At 42.2% G+C, this 17,381-nt stretch overlaps 1 protein-coding gene across 4 annotated transcripts in view; it reads left to right on the top strand.

The window, feature by feature from the left end:
• The window catches only part of C4H6orf89 (chromosome 4 C6orf89 homolog), a 45,584-nt gene that overhangs the window by 17,627 nt on the left and 10,576 nt on the right, over window positions 1-17,381 (top strand). For all 4 annotated transcript variants that reach the window (XM_007517820.3, XM_060189718.1, XM_016185888.2 and 1 more), the window contains 3 exons: window positions 14,231-14,385; window positions 14,626-14,765; window positions 16,275-16,404. In XM_007517820.3, the coding sequence (XP_007517882.1) occupies window positions 14,231-14,385; window positions 14,626-14,765; window positions 16,275-16,404 (425 nt within the window). The remainder of the gene's footprint in view (window positions 1-14,230; window positions 14,386-14,625; window positions 14,766-16,274; window positions 16,405-17,381) is intronic.

Consider the following 17,381-nt stretch of genomic DNA (forward strand, 5'->3'; position numbering starts at 1 on the left):
TCTAAAAGACATGTAAGAGAATGAGTGTTTTTGCTCATAGGAAGGAGTTGACAACAGCTTATTAACTATTGATATATTGAAAGCATTTAGGACCAGCTGTATTATTCACCTGGGAAGATTCATGTATACTATTTATGGGCAACTCAGGTTTGAGCCCAGCCACAGCTATACTGTGGGAAGCTTCAATGATGTTTTTCCTTCTTCCTCTCTTAATTTATCCTTTTTTTTTTTTTAACAGTTTTAAAATTTAATTTATTTATAGAATAGAAAATATCAAACCATAGGATAAGAGGGGTAAATTTTCACACATTTCCCACCACCAGGGTTCCATATTCCATCCCCTCCACTGGAAGCTTTCCTGTTCTTTGTCTCTCTGGGAATATGGACCCAGGATTATTATGGGGTGCAGAAGGAGGAAGGTCTGGCTTCTGTATTTGCTTCTCTGCTGAACATGGGCATTGAAAGGCCGATCCATACCCCCAGTCTGTTTCTATCTATCCCTAGTGGGCTCTGGAAAGGTGGGGTTCCAGGATACATTGGTGAGGTCCTCTGCGAGGGGAAGATTTTTCTGTTTTTATTATTATTTTTTTAATTATTTTTACTTATAAAAAGGAAACACTAGGGAGTCGGACAGTAGTAGCACAGCAGGTTAAGCGCACGTGGTGCAAAGTTCAAGGACTGGTGGAAGGATCCTGGTTCCAGCCCCCGGCTCCCCACCTGTAGGGGAGTCATTTTACAAGCAGTGAAGCAGGTCTGCAGGTATCTCTTTCTCTTCCCCTCTCTGTTTTTCTCTCTCAATTTCTCTCTGTCCTATCTAACAACAATGACATCAATAACAACATTAATAACTACAACAACAATAAAAAAACAAGGGAAACAAAAGGGAAATTAAATAAATATAAAAATAAATAAAAAAAGAAAACACTAACCAAACCATAGGATAGGAGGGGTACAACTCCACATAATTTCCACCACCAGAACTCCGTATCCCATCCCCTCCCTGATAGCTTTCCTATTCTTTTTATCTTTATTTATTTATTGGATAGAGACAGCCAGAAATCGAGAGAGAAGGGGGAGATAGGAGACAGAAACATCTGCAGCACTGCCTCACCACTTGCAAAGCTTTCCCCCATCAAGTGGAGACCAGGGGCTTGAACCCCAGGTCCTTGTGCATTGTAACATGTGTTCTCAACCAGGTGCTCCACCACCTGGCCTCTTAATCTGTCTGAAAAGAAGTCAGCCTGGAGAGGTGAAGCCTCAGCAGTGGAGGTGGGGGGAATGGCGGGAGGCAACTGAGTCTAACTTGCATTTAACCAGAGACTCTAATAATCTTTAGTTTATTGGACTAGGCTTTTGTCTAGGTATGTTCCATTCTTCCACCTTAGTGTTTTCTGTCTTATACTTACTAAAAGGAATTTTGATAATTAGGTGGATCTAAAAGAACTTGAATTTAACAGTTATATACAGTGGCAGCATAGGGATTTCTAATCTAATATACCATTTGAGGAATTTCCTTTTGAAAATAGTGTACCATGTGGTAAGATTTGAAACTTATTTTTGGGAGTCGGGTGATAGTGCAGCAGGTTAAGCACACATGGCGCAAAGTGCAAGGACCTGCATAAGGATCCCGGTTCGAGCCCCCAGCTCCCCACCTGCAGGGGAGTCGCTTCACAGGCAGAGAAGCAGGTCTGCAGGTGTCTGTCTTTCTCTCCTCCTCTCTGTCTTCCCCTCCTCTCTCCATTTCTCTCTGTCCTATCCAACAATGACAACAAACAACAAGGGCAACAAAATGGAATAAATAATAAATATTTTTAAAAAGCTTTTTTTAAAAAAGAAACTTATTTTTTGGGAAAGAATAGTGGGACTCTCGGGGGAAATGTGGAAATGTACCCTGTGACAACAAAAATCCTGTAAGAACATTTCCTCAATAAAGTGGTAATGGAACTGGAAAAAAGTGGGAATAGAAGGACATTACTTTGGGATTTTACATTTTTCAGTGATGCTGTCTTACTTGCCCATATAGAAAAACATCACAGATGATACAACTCTTTATGTAGCATGACTATTTAGGAAGTATGCTTTCTCTTTCATGTTTTTTGTTTGTTTTGAGAGACAGCGAGAAAAACTGAGAGGGAAGGAGGAGAGAGGGAGTGAAACAGCACTGCGGCACTGCTTCACTATTTGTGAAACTTCCGTCCTGCCAGTGGGGACTGGAGGCTTGAATCAAGGCCTTGCGCGTGGTACTGAGAGTGCTCAACCAAGTGTGCCACCACCCAGTCCTCTTCTATGGTTTTTTTCTTTTCTTTTATCGTCTCTTTTTTTTTTAATTTATGTATCTATTTTTATTTTTGGATAGAGACAGAAGAAATTCATAGGGAGAGAGGAAGAGAGACACCTGCAACACTGCTTCACCACTCATGATGTTTTCCCACTCTGCAGGTGTAGACTGGGGGCTTGAACCCACGTCTTTACACATGGTAAAGTATGCATGCAGCCAGGTGTGCCACCACCCAGGTCCTCTCAGTGCTATTTTCAGAAAAAAAAAAGTTTACTAGTTGAAACTAGGCTTTTGAATTATAATGCCATTCTCTAAACCATGACATATTCAGTCATAACAGTCATTTGGATTTGGTCTCCTGTGAAAGCTATTTTTAAAATTTTATTTATTTATTATTGGATAGAGACGGAAAAATTGAGCGGTGAGGGGGGACAGAGAGGGAGAGAGACAGGAGACACCTGCAGCCCTGCTTCACCACTCATGAAGCTTTCCCTTTGCAGGTGGGGATCAGGGGCGTGAACCCTGGTCCTTGCACACTTTAATGTCTGCACTCAACCAAGTGTGTCACCACCTGGCCTCTTGGAAGCTATTTTTTGTATACTTGAGGAAATTATTGAAAGGTTTCTAAAATTATATCCAAATCAGAGGAAGGGAACATTATCAAACAAAAGCTCAGTCTCTTTTAATTCTTCTAGAAAACCAACTCATGTTTTCAGTTCTGGATATAGCTTCCTTGTATTTATTGGGAAGGTTGATTTTTAAAATGCCATCAAGTAAATTTAAAAAGCAAAAAAAGATCTTTCCAACTCCTGCCAGGGAAGTCCAGAGTATATGGAGGAAAGAGCCTAAGAACATCGTCAGGCCACTCTCTTAGGCTTTCCTTTCCTGTCTCCCCTCACAGCTCTACAAAGCCATCTTCTGCTCTTGGGCATATGGAATGAGATCAATGGGAAGTTTTTGTTATTGTTTTCTTTTTCTTTTTATTGTTGTTGTAGTTATTATTGTTTTCTTTTTTAACAGAGAAGGGAGAGAGAACAAGCGAGAGAGAGCACTACCGCAGCACTACAACTACCTTCAGCATGTTGGGGTCTGGGCTCAAACCTTGGTTGTGTACATGACCAAGCAGCACACTACACTTCCTACCTGCTGGCCTGAAATCAGCAGTTTTCAGGAGAAGCTTGATGACACTTACTTTTTCTCTATCCTATAAAATAAATCTCTCTCTACTATCATGTTTAGAAACAGCTATCAATAGCAGTTGCTCAAAGTACAAATTAAAGTTTAAAAATTCAAGAAATTTTAGCGTCGTGTCAATATTATTTTTTAATCTTTTTTTAATATTTATTTTATTTATTCCCTTTTGTTGCCCTTGTTTTTTTTTTTTTTTTAATTGTTGTTGTTGTCGTTGTTGGATAGGACAGAGAGAAATGGAGAGAGGAGGGGAAGACAGAGAGGAGGAGAGAAAGATAGACACCTGCAGACCTGCTTCACCGCCTGTGAAGCGACTCCCCTGCAGGTGGGGAGCCAGGGTTTGAACCAGGATCCTTATGCCGGTCCTTGTGCTTTGCGCCACCTGCGCTTAACCCGCTGCGCTACAGCCCGACTCCCCTGTGTCAATATTATTAAGGTTACTCCAGATTAGTCCTTTTGTCTTACAGATAGAAATTTAAAAAGAGTTGTGGGAGGGAGGGGTTCAGACAGTGGTGTACCAGATTAAGCATGCATAGTATGAAGCGCAAGGACCCAGGCAAGGATCTCGGTTCTAGCCCCAGCTCCCCACCTGCAGGGGGGTCACTTCACAAGCAGTGAAGCAGGTCTGCAGGTGTCTGTCTTTCTCTCCCCCTCTCTGTCTTCCCCTCCTTTTCAGTTTCCCTCTGTCCTATCCAATAAAAACGGGGGGAAAAATGGCTGCCAGGAACAGTGGATTTGTAGTGCTGGCTCTGAGCCCCAGCAATAACCCTGGAGGCAAAAAAAAAAAAAAAAGAGAGAGAGTTGTTGGAACTTAATTTTAAGGAGAGAACATGGAGGGTATGGCTTGACTCTGATGTCATTGCTTCTGTTAAAGTACTGCTTTTGGTAATGTGGATATTAATGGTACTGTGTTTTCTTTCTTCCTTTCTTTCTTTCTTCCTTTTTTTCTTTCTTTCTCTTTTTCTTCCTTTCTTTCTTTTTTAACCAGAATACTGCTCAGCTCTGGCTGATGGTGGTACAGGGGACTGAACCTTGACTTTGGAGCCTCAGGCATGAGAGTATCTTTGCATAACTGTTATGCTATCTACCCCTGCCCGGCATTGTATTTTCATAGTTGCACTGAATTTAAGAAGCTGTAGACATATAACACTAACAGCCTTTTGCTTAGCATTTAGAGGGAAACTTAAGAATGCATAATGAAGGGGCCCAGGCAGTGGCAGACCTAGTTAAGCACACATAGTACACAAGGACCTGGGTTCAAGCCCCTGGTCCCCACTTTTCAGGGGAAAGCTTCACGAGTGGTGAAATAAAGCTGCAGGTCTCTCTCTTTCCCTCTCTATCTCCCCCTCCTTCTCAGTTTCTCTCTGTCTCTATCCAATAATAATTTTTTAATTATTTTTTTTATTTAAGAAAGGATAAATTAACAAAACCATAGGGTAGGAGGGATACAACTCCACACAATTCCCACCACCCAATCTCCATATCCCACCCCCTCCCCCGATAGCTTTCCCATTCTCTAGCCCTCTGGGAGCATGGACCCAGGGTCGTTGAGGGTTGCAGAAGGTGGAAGGTCTGGCTTCTGTAATTGCTTCCCCGCTGAACATGGGCGTTGACTGGTCGGTCCATACTCCCAGTCTGCCTCTCTCTTTTCTTTCCCTAGTAGGGTGGGTCTCTGGGGAAGCTGAGCTCCAGGACATATTGGTGGGGGTCTTCAGTCCAGGGAAGCCTGGCCGGCATCCTGATGACACCTGGAACCTGGTGACTGAAAAGAGAGTTAACATACAAAGCCAAACAAGTTGTTGAGCACTCATGGACCCAAAGCTTGGAATAGTGGAGAGGAAGTGTTACGGGGGTACTCACTGCAAACTCTGCTTTCAGGCATATATTTTGCACTAGTTTATGGATACGTGTGTATATCTAGGTTTTGGGACTTTGTTAGAAAGTGAACCACCTGGGATGGAATTAGAGTAGACTATGAAAGGAAAGGTCTCACCCGAGTAATGAAGCTGAAGGGTTGTCATTCCACACGTGAAGTCTCTGGACACAGTCTGAAATGAAGCATGTTGAGGTGGCAATCGTTGCATCCAATAATAGTTTTTTAAAAAATAATGCATAATGGGAGCCCAGACATAACTCATCTGGCAGAAGATGTACCTTACCATGCTGTAGGCCCTAGGTTCCAGCCCCGGCAATGCATGGAAACTCTTTAACACTGGAGGAAGTCCTGTGGAACTATAGTAGAGTAGTGTTGTGGTGTTTTATCTCTCTTCCTTTCTTTCTCTATCTAAAAGAGTTGGCATATGGGTGGGTGGTGCCACACCTGGTTAAGCACACATATACCATACTCAAGGACCTGGGTTCAAGCCCCCCCAGTCTCCACCTGCAGGAGGAAAGCTTCACAAGTGGTAAATAGTGCAGCAGGTCTCTCTCTCTCTCTCTCTCTCTCTCCTCCCCTCTCTTTATCTTCCCCTCCCCTATAAATTTCTCTCTCTATCAAATAAACAAAAAATAAATAAGCTTAAAAAAGAAAAAAAACCATGTTGGCCTATGAGTGTTGGTATTGCATATGCTTGAAGGCCTGGTGCTGCAAAAAATAAAAATAAAAAAGTGCACAGTGATGTAAAGGTTGAATAGATATAGGAGAGGGAGATGGCATAATGGTTATGCAAACAGATTCTCATACTTGAGGCTTCAAGGCCCCAAGGTCAATCCCCAACACCACCATAAATCAGAGCTGAGCTGTGCTATAGTAAAAATAAATAAATAATAGTAAAATAAAAATTCAGAGGACCTAGTGGGGGTTGTATTGTTATATGGGAAACTGGGGAATGTTGTGCATGTACAAACTATTGTACTTAACTGTTGAGTGTAAAACATTAATTCCCCAATAGTAAAAAAAAAAAAAATTAAAAAAAAAAAAAAAACCCTTTGAGCCTGAGGCTTCAAGGTCCCAGGTTGAGCTCCCTTAACTACTATAAGCCAGAGGTGTGCAGTGCTCTGGTAAAATAAAAAATAAAATAAATAATAATAATAATAATAAATTTTAAAAAGACTGACTAGAAATACATAGAGAATTGGGATAAAGAAGTAGGAACTCCTGAACCTCTAAGTGGATGGAAAAACTAAAACAAGGTGAGTAGCATTCCTAACATCATAGTAACACAAAACAGCTGCATTTACTTAGCAGTGCTTTTAAAGTCAAGGTAGAGGGAGAATGGTGTGGCAGGTTCAAACACTCCCCAAACCCCAAGAAGTCTTGTTTCCTTAAAGGCTAACCTATATGGCTGCATTCTCAGGCTCATCTGTCATGCCTTGTGATGACTCCTTGGAAATGAAGCAGGGGAGGGGACAGAGGGGATATGCCAGAGGCACTGACACCAGTCGGGAAAGATTTCCTCCCCACCACTGCTTGTTTTTCCTCCTGACTCCACCCAGAAAACAAAGGGCATCAGAAATGGAATTCTTTTTTAGGTTTCAGCCTTGGGAAGGAAACCCTGCCCTAAAATTCCATTTAGGAATGAGAATGAAGTGATTCTATAGTAAATTATGTAAATACCCCACTCTGCAGAAAATAAGTAAGTGACCACCTATTTATTTTCGCTGGTACTTAACCAGATGACAGGCCTGGTCCAAAGGACTTTCTATATATTGGCTCATTTAATCTTTGAGCTGTACCTATAAGGTAGGCTGTACTTTTTTGTTGTTGTTTTCCCTTAAGCTCTTTTAAAATTTTTATGAGTTTGTTTTTAAGAAATACTTGGCTTCATTTTTATTTATTTATTTATTCATTTATAAAATGGAAACACTAACAAGACCATAGGATAAGAGTGGTACAATTCCCACCACCAGAGCTCCATATCCCATCCTCTCCCCTGATAGCTTTCCTATTCTTTAACCCTCTGGGAGTATGGACCAAGTGTTATTATGGGGTGGAAGGTCTGGCTTCTGTAATTGCTTCCCCACTGAACATGGGCGTTGGCAGGTGGATCCATACTCCCAGCCTGTATCTCTCCCTAGTGGGGCAGGGTTCTGGGGAAACAGAGCTCCAGGACACATTGGTGGGGTCATCTGCTCAAGGAAGTCCGGTTGGCATCATGGCAGCATCTGGAACCTGGTGGCTGAAAAAGAGCTAACATATAAAGCCATAAAAATTGTTGATTAATCATGAACCTAAAGACTGGAATAGTCTCCTTAGCCTCCCTTTTTTAAAAAAAAAGATTTATTTTGTTTAATACATGTGTGAGAGAAAGAGTTTCATAAGCCTAGAGCACCACTCTGGTGTGTGTAGTGCTTGGGGATGAATTGGGAACTTCAGGCATGAAAATCTGATGCTCAGCTAGTTGAGCTACTTCCCAGCCATTTTTTTTAAAGAATTTAAAAAATTTTTTATTTATTTTCCCCTTTTTTATTTACTTTCCTTTTATTTCCCCTTTTATTTGCCCTTGTTTTATTGTTGTAGTTATTGTTGTTGTTAATGTCATTGTTGGATAGGACAGAGAGAAATGAAGAGAGGGGGAGAGAAAGATAGACTCCTGCAGACCTGCTTCACCGCCTGTGAAGCGACTCCCCTGCAGGTGGGGAGCCAGGGGCTTGAACTGGGATCCTTCCATCGGTCCTTGTGTTTTGCACCACCTGAGCTTAACCCTCTGCTCTACTGCCCAACCCCCAGCCTTTTTTTTTTTTCCTAATGAGAGAGAAACACCAAAGCACTATCTGTGCCAGATATTGAACCCAAGGCCATGAGGTTTCATTTATTTAATCTTTATTTTGAGGTTGCTACAAATTCAGAATGCTCTTTGATTTTTCTCTACATAGATGTAATACTATTTTTTAAAATAATTTTTTATTATCTTTATTTATTAGATAGATATAGCCAGAAATTGAGAGGGAAGGGGAGATTAAGAGGGAGAGAGACAGAGAGACATGTGCAGCACTGCTTCACCACTTGTAAGGCTTTCCCCCTGCAGGTGGGGGCCAGGGGCTCAAACCTGGGGCCTTGCACATTGTAGCATGTGTGCTCAACCAGGTGCGCCACTGCCCGCCCCCAGATGTAATACTATTGTTAAGGCTTCTGAGAAGTCATGGTTTCTTTCATTCTTTGATCCCATAACAAGACCTTAATAATGTATATTAGGTACTGTTCTCAACAGAACCATGAACACAGCAGATAATCCCCTGCTCTTGTGAAGTTGTAGCTTTGTACCTTTCTTTTTTCTTTCCTATTCTTTTTACCAGAGGGGATTTTATGTCCTAGAAAGATTTTTTTCTTTTTGCTCGGTTAATTTTCATAAAAGAACTCTCCCCACTCAAATTTCCAAGGCATGTTATGGTTATCCACAGCAAGCCAGTCTGTGTGTTTTCTTTGTAAGCATCTCTTTGGCACCAGGAAACCTCCTGACAGCCAAACCTTGGCCCATCACTTTTCTTTCCTTAAAAAAAAAAAAAAAAACCACTTTTATTATATAAGACAGAAAATTTAACATGAGGCAGAGGGAGAGTGAGAAGAGGGGACACACCAGTCTGTCACCTGTGGTTCTGGGGATTGAACCAGGAACCTCAGGCATGAAAGCCTGATGCTCCATCAGTTGAGCTATTTCCCCAGCTGTGGCTTATCACTTTTTTGTAGAGTCCCCAATTTTTCAGAGAAGACTGGGAGGTTAGTGTCTGCCTTTCTTTAGTCACAGCTCTATTGCTCTGTTTTGTCTAAGAGACTCTTTTTGCCATCTCAAACACTGAAACCATTCCCTTTTCTCTTTTTTGTCACACCTTTACTTTTTTTTTTTTTTTTTTTGTCTCCAGGGTTATCATTGGGGCTCGGTGCCTGCACTATGAATCCACTGCTCCTGGAGGCCATTTCCCCCACTTTTGTTGCCCTTGTTGTTACTACTGTTTTTGTTATTGTTGGATAAGACAGAGAGAAATCAAGAGAGGAGGGGAAGGTAGAGGGGGGAGAAACAGACACCTGCAGACCTGCTTCACCACCTGTGAAGTGACCCCCGCCCTGCAGGTAGGGAGCTGGGGACTTGAAACACCTTTACTTTTACTACCATCATTATACATGAAATAAATAAGCAGATATGTGGAGTAAAGAATGCCTGGAAATTAAAAGATAGGAATTTGTTGTCTAACTTCCATTAGCCTTTCTGCATGGTGCTGCAAGAAGAGGGAAATGGGCTAGAAAGAAATGAAATGCAATATTTTATGTAGTTGAAGCAAAGCTATGTCTGGGGTGGCGTGGGGTTGTCTGGCTGCATACTATTAGTATTTTCCAGGATGGGGTTTTGCTCATGCTGGCATGATGACTCCACTCTGTTGTTTAGAGAACACACCAGATGAAAACTTTTCAGATAGGAGTAGGCCACACTGGAATCTAGTCACTTTTCCTTTGTTTGTGGTTCTCTGAGAAGGGAAAGAAGAACCACCCTTCATCCCTGCAACCCCTGCATCTCACTGCCCAGTTTGTGCACAGATAAGAAAAAAGACTCATGTACAGCACATTTCTGACTAGATGATTTATTTGTATTAGTTTTTAAGTTGACAGTAACAGAATACCATACACTGAGTGGTTGGCAAAAACTGAACTTCATTCTCTCACAGTTCTAGAAACTTGAAGTTCAAAAACTGAGTCAGTAGGACTGTGATCCTTCTTGAAGACTCTAGGGAAGAATCCTACTTTACTCCTGACAGCTTCTGGTGATCGCCAGTAGTTGTCAGCACTCCTTAACTGTGGGGATGTACAATTAAGCAGATACTTCAGGAACCAGGCTGGCAGTTCCTCAGAAAGTTACACCTATCTGTGCACATGTTTTTGTGTGGGCATTTGTTTTCAGTTCTCTGGGAGTGGAAGTGCTAGGTCATACCATACATAGCTAGAAGGAGAATTGCTAGAGAACATAAGCAATGTTAACTCTTAGGTTTAAATACCTTTTATTTTTATTTATTTATTTAAATCTGTTGGATAGAGACAGCCAGAAACTGAGAACAGAGGGGAGGGAGAGAGGGAGAGAGACAGAGAGACACTTGCATCCCTACTCTACCACTTGAAGCTTTCCCCCTGCAGGTGGAAACTGTAGGCTCAATGCTTCATGCTCGGTCCTTGAGCATTGTAACATGTGCACTCAACCAGGTGCACCACCGCCTGGCCCCACACCTTTTATTGTTATATATCTAGATATCTATATCTAGTCTTCAGTATCCCCTTTTTAGTACTCTGTTTTTCCACCTTCACCTTTCTTCCTCCATTTGCCTTTTCTATTTTCTTTCTTTCTTTCCTTCTTCTTTTTTTTTTTTTTTGAGGTGAGGGGGACTACTTGGTTTTTCTTTCTTTCTTTTTTTATTTCTTTATTGGGGGATTAATGGTTTACAGTCAACAGTAAAATACAATAGTTCTTACATGTGTAGCATTTCCACATAACAATACAACCCCACTAGGTCCTCCTCTGTTCTCCTTTTTTCTTTCTTTTGCCTCCAGGGCTATTGATGGGCTCAGTGCCAGCACTACGAATCCACTGCTCCTAGAGGTCCCCCCCCCTTTTTTTTCCATTTTATTGGTTAGGACAGAGAGAAATTAAGATAGGAGGAGAGATAGAGAGGGAGAGAGAGACAAGATATCTACAGACCTGCTTCACTGCCTGTGAAGTGACCCCTGCAGATGGGGATCTGGAGCCTCAAACTGGGATTCTTATGCAGGTCCTTGTACTTCATACTTTGTATGCTTAACCCGGTGTGCCACCACCTGCCCCCCCCCCTTCTCTTTCTGTATTTCTTTCTTTTGTCCTTTCTTTCCTGAGGAAGAAAGGAAGGGAGGGAGGGAGAGATGGACAGATGGACAGACAGTCAGACAGACAGCTAGCTTTGACAGACAGTCAGACACCATAGCTTCTTTCAGTACGGTGGGAAATGGGCTTGAACCTGGGTTGTGTGCATGGCAAAGCGGTTCACCAACCAGGTAAGCTCTTTCACTGCCCCTCTCCACCTGCCTTTCAAGGGATCTAGCTCTGCTTAGAAAGTCCAATAATATCTAAATCTTATGAAACTATTAAAATTAAAAAGTTACATTTAAAACCTCCTTATTGTTAGAGATCTTGCTACTAGCCTGTGAAGTACCTTTTTACAAATTAGAAGAAGGTGCTTCCCTCCTTTAAAAAACTGTTTCCAGGGCCCCGCATATAAACAATTTCACCTTTTGGGGCTGCCTTTTTTCTTTTTTTTATTTATTTTTAAATATTTTGTTTATTTACTAATGAGAAACAGAGGAGGAGAGAGAAAGAACCAGGCATCACCCTGGTACATGTGCTGCCGGGGATTGAACTCAGGACCTCATGCTTGAGAGTCCAGTGCTTTATCCACTGTGCCACCTCCCAGACCACATGGGCTGCCTTTTTTCAAATAAAGAGGAAGAAACAGAGAGAGACAGACAGCATAGCATCAGAGCTTCCCCACGGGCCGCAGCACTCCTGTGTGGTGTGGGACTCTAACCTAGGTTGCATGCCTGTGGCAGGGCAGGCGAGCTGACTCTCCACTCTGAGGGTGCCCTTTCTACTGACATTTCACTATTATCTCATGGAAACATTTTAATACTTAGCTGATTCCATTTGCATGTGACAGTAATGGAGAAGAATGCAGTGCTCCCTTAGGTGAGGAGTTCTTGGGGCATGTGCAGAAGGCTGGTTAGATCTGCAGATTGTGTCATCACTGCCTCTGCAATCACCCCTGGCTTCCCAAGCCCCCTGCTCTACTAGTTCACTCTCTCAGTAAGTGTTGTCTCTCATTACATTGTAGCCACACCCACTCATACACCCCCCCACACACACACACACCAAAAAGAGCCAAAGCAAAATACTCTTCTCAGTTCCTCTTCTAGCACATCAGAGTCCCAACCCAGAATAACCTCTCTATAGCATCAGCAAACCCAGAGAGTCAGGCATGCCTTGAGTCCTAGAAGCCCTGCTCTGAAGCCCTCGTTCCAGCCTTCTTCAGCAGCCACTGTTGTCTTCCTCACACCCTACCCATCTCCATCCTCTCTGTCCTACCCACCACACCCTGGAGCTTTGGTCATCCCTGCCACTGCTCTCAGTTTTCTCATTTGTAAAATGAGAATCATAGTGTCCCATCAGTAATTTCATGGTCAGAAGTAAACACGAGAGGATATTGGGAGAACTAGCACAGTACTTGACACTTGGCACAGTTCCTCACCCCTTCTCCCTCCTTACAAGGGCTCTGGTATTTGTGTGTGTGTGTGTGTGTGTGTGTGTGTGTGTGTGTGTGTTAAAAGAAGCCGGCTAGGAAATAACTCACTCAGTAGAATGTAAGCCTTACCATGTGTGAAGGCCAAGACTTAAGTTTTAAACTAAGCTTTAATTTAATTTTCCACTGTGTCTTAATCAGATACCATCTTGTGAACCACTCTGGTTTCAATTAGAGTTTATGACACAAATCTTAGGGAACATAGATGAAATGCAGAATGGACCTGAAAGCAAACATGAAAAAAAATGTAATTACATTATAAGCAGAATAGTATCAGAGGGAAGAAAAATAAAGAAACATTAAGTTTATATAGTAATAGAGCCAACCCCTCAGAGAATTAACCAACAACTAACACAAGGAGTCAGCAGCTGAGTAGAGCTCGCTCATTCATTCATTCATTCATTCATTCAGGGCATGAATGGGGTGTGCTTTCATTTCTTACCAACTAAGGAAGGAAAAATGGCTACTATCCTGTATCCTCTTCTGGCTAGGACAGAGAGCTGTCTAATGAGTAGATGTAATTCACTTTATTCCAAACATGGACCTCTGAAAAGCCCTGGTTCTTTTCTCAATCCCTTCTTCTCTTTGTTTGTTCCTTGTACTTTCTTCTCAGAGGCAGTGTGACCCTGATCATTCTCTCTCTCTCTCCCTCTCTCTCTCTCTATATATATATATATATATATTTATTTATTTATTTATTTATTATTGGATAGAGACAGAAATTGAGGGGGGGAGATAGAGAGGAAGAGAGACAGAGAGACACCTCCAGACCTGCTTCACCACCTGTGAAACTACTCCCCTGCAGGTGGGGAGCTGGGGGCTTGAAACGGGATCTTAACCGGTCCTTACGCTTTGTGACACGTGTGCTTAACCTGCTGTGCTACTGCCCGACTCCCCTGACCCTGATCATTCTTATGAACCAAAGATATAGACACAGTGTCACTATTACCAATGCTGAGACCATCCTTTCTGCTTGTCCCTCCCCATGTGTTGTAGATGGTTCAGGCCACACATTAGAAAATAGTGAAAGAGGGCCAGAAAGACAGCATAGTGGTTATGCAAAAAACTTTCATACCTGAGGCTTCAAGGTCCCAGCTTCAATTATTGATACCACTGTAATCCAGAGCTGAGCAGTGCTCTAGTTCAAAAAAAAAAAAGTAGTAAAAGAACTATGTTTCCAGACTCTATGATACTGAATGTCTTCTCCAACTTTTATTTGTTGATTTTAGGAGCTGGCTGTTACAAGTATTTTTCCATAAAGTGTAAGAGTGTACACACACACACACACACACACACACACACACACACTTCTTGTTTTGCCCACCACTGTTTCTGGGCTCTCTGTTCCCTTCCCAGATGCAATTTGATTAATAAGTACCTTTTTTCAGAGATTATCAATGGTTATTATTAGCTTTAAATAATTATTTTAATATCCTTTGACTTTCTTTGGTGTGGCTGGATTTACCCACTGTGTTCTTTCTTTGTCTGCTTCCCCTATATCCCTTCCTCTCTCAGACTTTAACCTCTGGTCGACTAATGTCTGTAGGCAGAATGAGTCAGCCCACATCCCTGACAATTGCACTGGCTGTGCCCAGAATTTACCCCTCAGGGTAATGGTGCTAGAAGATGTCCCGAAGAAATTTGACAGACTCCATCCTCTGGTGATCAAGGTGAGCAAGAAGCCTGATCTTCCCACTGAGTGACCACCCACACAGTGACTAAAAAACATCAAGCACCACAGCCGGGCAGGTGGCACAGTGTGTAGAGCATGAGGTCCTGAGTTTGATCCCAGTACATATGCTCCCCCCACTCCCATGAAATAAATAAAAGTAAATTTAAAAAGGAAAGCACCAAAACATTTCCAATAAGTAACTCATGTTTTGTTTTGCTCTGTTTCATGTCTCGCCAAGACGGGACAGCCCTTGTTGTCTGAGGAGCTTCAGCACTTTTTGTGCCAATACCCTGAGGCGGCGGAAGGCTTCACTGAAGAGTTTCTCATGAAGTGGTGGCGCTGCTTTCCTGAACGGTGGTTCCCATTTTCTTATCCATGGTGAGTGTCAAAGGGGGCCGGAGAGATAGCTCACTGGGTAGGGTGCATGCCTTGCGATATGTGAGGCCTGAGTTTGGGCCCCAGCACCATATGAGATGCCACTGAATGAGGGGGAATCTCTGTCCCTGTGTGTCTCTCCCTCCCTCTCTGTCTATCCCTGCACCTCTGAATGAAAGCACCTGGTCCACAGGCAGTGTAGTTTCCCAGGCTCTAGGCCTCAGCTCTACCCCCAAAAGAAAATAGTAACAGCTATAGATAAGAAACTGTCATGCCCAACACTACACAACACTTCAGAGTACACCCTGCAAGTCAGTTGAAAAGCCAGTAGAGAGAGAGAAAGGGTATGAATGGAAGAATTGTACCAGGGCCACCACTGTTGGTTGACCCAAGATCATGCAACAGAAGCCAGATTTTATTCTATTTTATTTATTGTAAAGATTTTGTGTATTTATTAATGAGAAAGATAGGAGGAGCTAGAGAAAAAGAAAAAGAGAAAAACCAGGTATCACTCTGGTACATGTGCTGCCCGGAATTGAACTTGAGACCTCATGCTTGGGAGTTCAATGCTTTCTCCACTGTGCCACTTCCTGAATCACCAGAAGTCAGATTTTATATTTAAGCATGTGTTTAGCGTTTGTATTGATGCAGAACAAACCTTGCATGTTGAGTGTGAAGAACAGAAGGAAAATTGCATTTCCTGGCACTTGCTTATGCTGGGCAGCATACCTTGGTGCAGTGTCTAATGCTCATTTATAGCTCTGGGAAGTAGGAATTCTCATGGTCATTTTCAAATCAGAGAGGTTAGGTACCTAGCCTCAGGTCATCTAGCAAAGACTGAAAACCAGGTCTACATCCCTGCTCCTTCGTGTGTCCTTTTGTAAACCTGGTCCACATCTTGTGGTGAAGTTTGCTCTGTAAAAAGAAATAGAAAATCAGATTTCATCTAGAATCTCTTCAAAATGGTTTCTTCAGGATTTCTGTTGGATAATATCTCAGTACTCCTGCTTCTCTTTAAGCTTGCCATTCTTCTTCTTCTAGCGTTTGCCCAAGCTTGCCATTTATTTGCATGATCAACTACTCAGTTACACACATGAATTAGGCTTTCCTCTATATGTCGCTCTGCCTCTTCCATTCTCCAGCCTGTCTTGCTGTTGCTGTAGTCTCTTCCAAGATGAAAGAATGAATCATTTCTCTCCTTCCTCTGTATGTTGTTTCAGCTGGGCTTTATAAACATCCCACCCACATGTACAGATCATAACTATTGAGTTTACATGTGTGCATGGACATACTACAGTTAATTGATTTGGCATGACTATTCTTCATGGACTGAATACATATGATATTGTCCTGTTTTTTGTTTGTTTGTTTGTTTGTTTGTTTTGTTTTGTTTTTTCCTTCCCCTCTTTACCTAGCCACCCACAGTTCTCCCAGTTGCTTAGCTGTCTTATTAGTCATGGAGATAGACCGGTCTGCCCAGTTTTAATTTTTTTCTTATTCACACTTTTGCAGGAGAAGACCTCTGAACAAATCAAAAATTTTACATGAGCTTTTCCCTGTTTTCACATACCTACCATTTCCAAAACATGCCTCCTTGAAAAAGTGCTTCCATCTTCATCCAGAGCCTATTTCAGGGAATAAGGTAGGGCGTTTTTATAAGATTTGTATCTAGAATTGTCCTCATTTGGGATGTGGCCTAATGTCATAAAGAAGACTTTCCCTGCTTGTCAACTTAAGGAAGTGAATTTGTGGTACCACGTGATCCAAAGTTGTCACCTCCTATTATTAGCCCTTTTACAAAGTCATGCTGATAGAAAGCCTACTGACCCTGCAAAGCTGTTTCTTGCCCTTATTACCTGAGGCGAGACAGATATTTAATTTCAGGTATTTAGTTTTACAGGTATTTATTTCTGTATTTAAGAAGTGAAGTCCTAGGACTGGGGAGACAGCATAATGGTTCTGCAAAAATACTTTACTACTTGAGGCTTCAAGGTCCTAGGTTCAATCCTCATTACCATCATAAGCCAGAGCTGAGTAGTGCTCTGGTAAAATAAATAAATAAATAAATAAATAAATAAATAAATAAATAAATAAATAAATAAATAAAATTTGAGGGGATATGGACATGTAGTTAGTCTGATTTCCCTACCTCAGAGTAGAAAGCAGGTATGCTATATGGCGGGTCAGGTGGTGGCGGGCCTGATAGAGTGCACACTTTACCGTGCACAAGGACCCTACAGGGGAGAAACTTCACAAGCAGTGGAAGAGTGCTGCTGGTATCTCCCTCTCTGTCACTTCTCCCTCTCTTCCCCCCCCTTTTTAAAAAGATTTTATTTATTGGGGGCAGGCGGTAGTGCAGTGGGTTAAGTGCATATGGTGCGGCTCTCGAGGACTGGCTTAAGAATCCTGGTTCGAGCCCCTGGCTCTCCACCTTCAGGGTGGGTTGCTTCACAAGTGTTGAAGCAGGTTTGTAGGTGTCTGCCTTTCTCTCCTTTTTGTCTTTCCCTCCTCTCCCGATTTCTCCCTATCCTGTCCAACAACAACGACAGCAGTAACAACAACAATGATAAACAACAAGGGCAACAAAAGGGAAAAAAATAGCCAGGAGCAGTGGATTTG

The sequence above is a fragment of the Erinaceus europaeus genome, chromosome 4 (genome assembly GCF_950295315.1).
Source record: "Erinaceus europaeus chromosome 4, mEriEur2.1, whole genome shotgun sequence".
Taxonomy (NCBI): Eukaryota; Metazoa; Chordata; class Mammalia; order Eulipotyphla; family Erinaceidae; genus Erinaceus; species Erinaceus europaeus.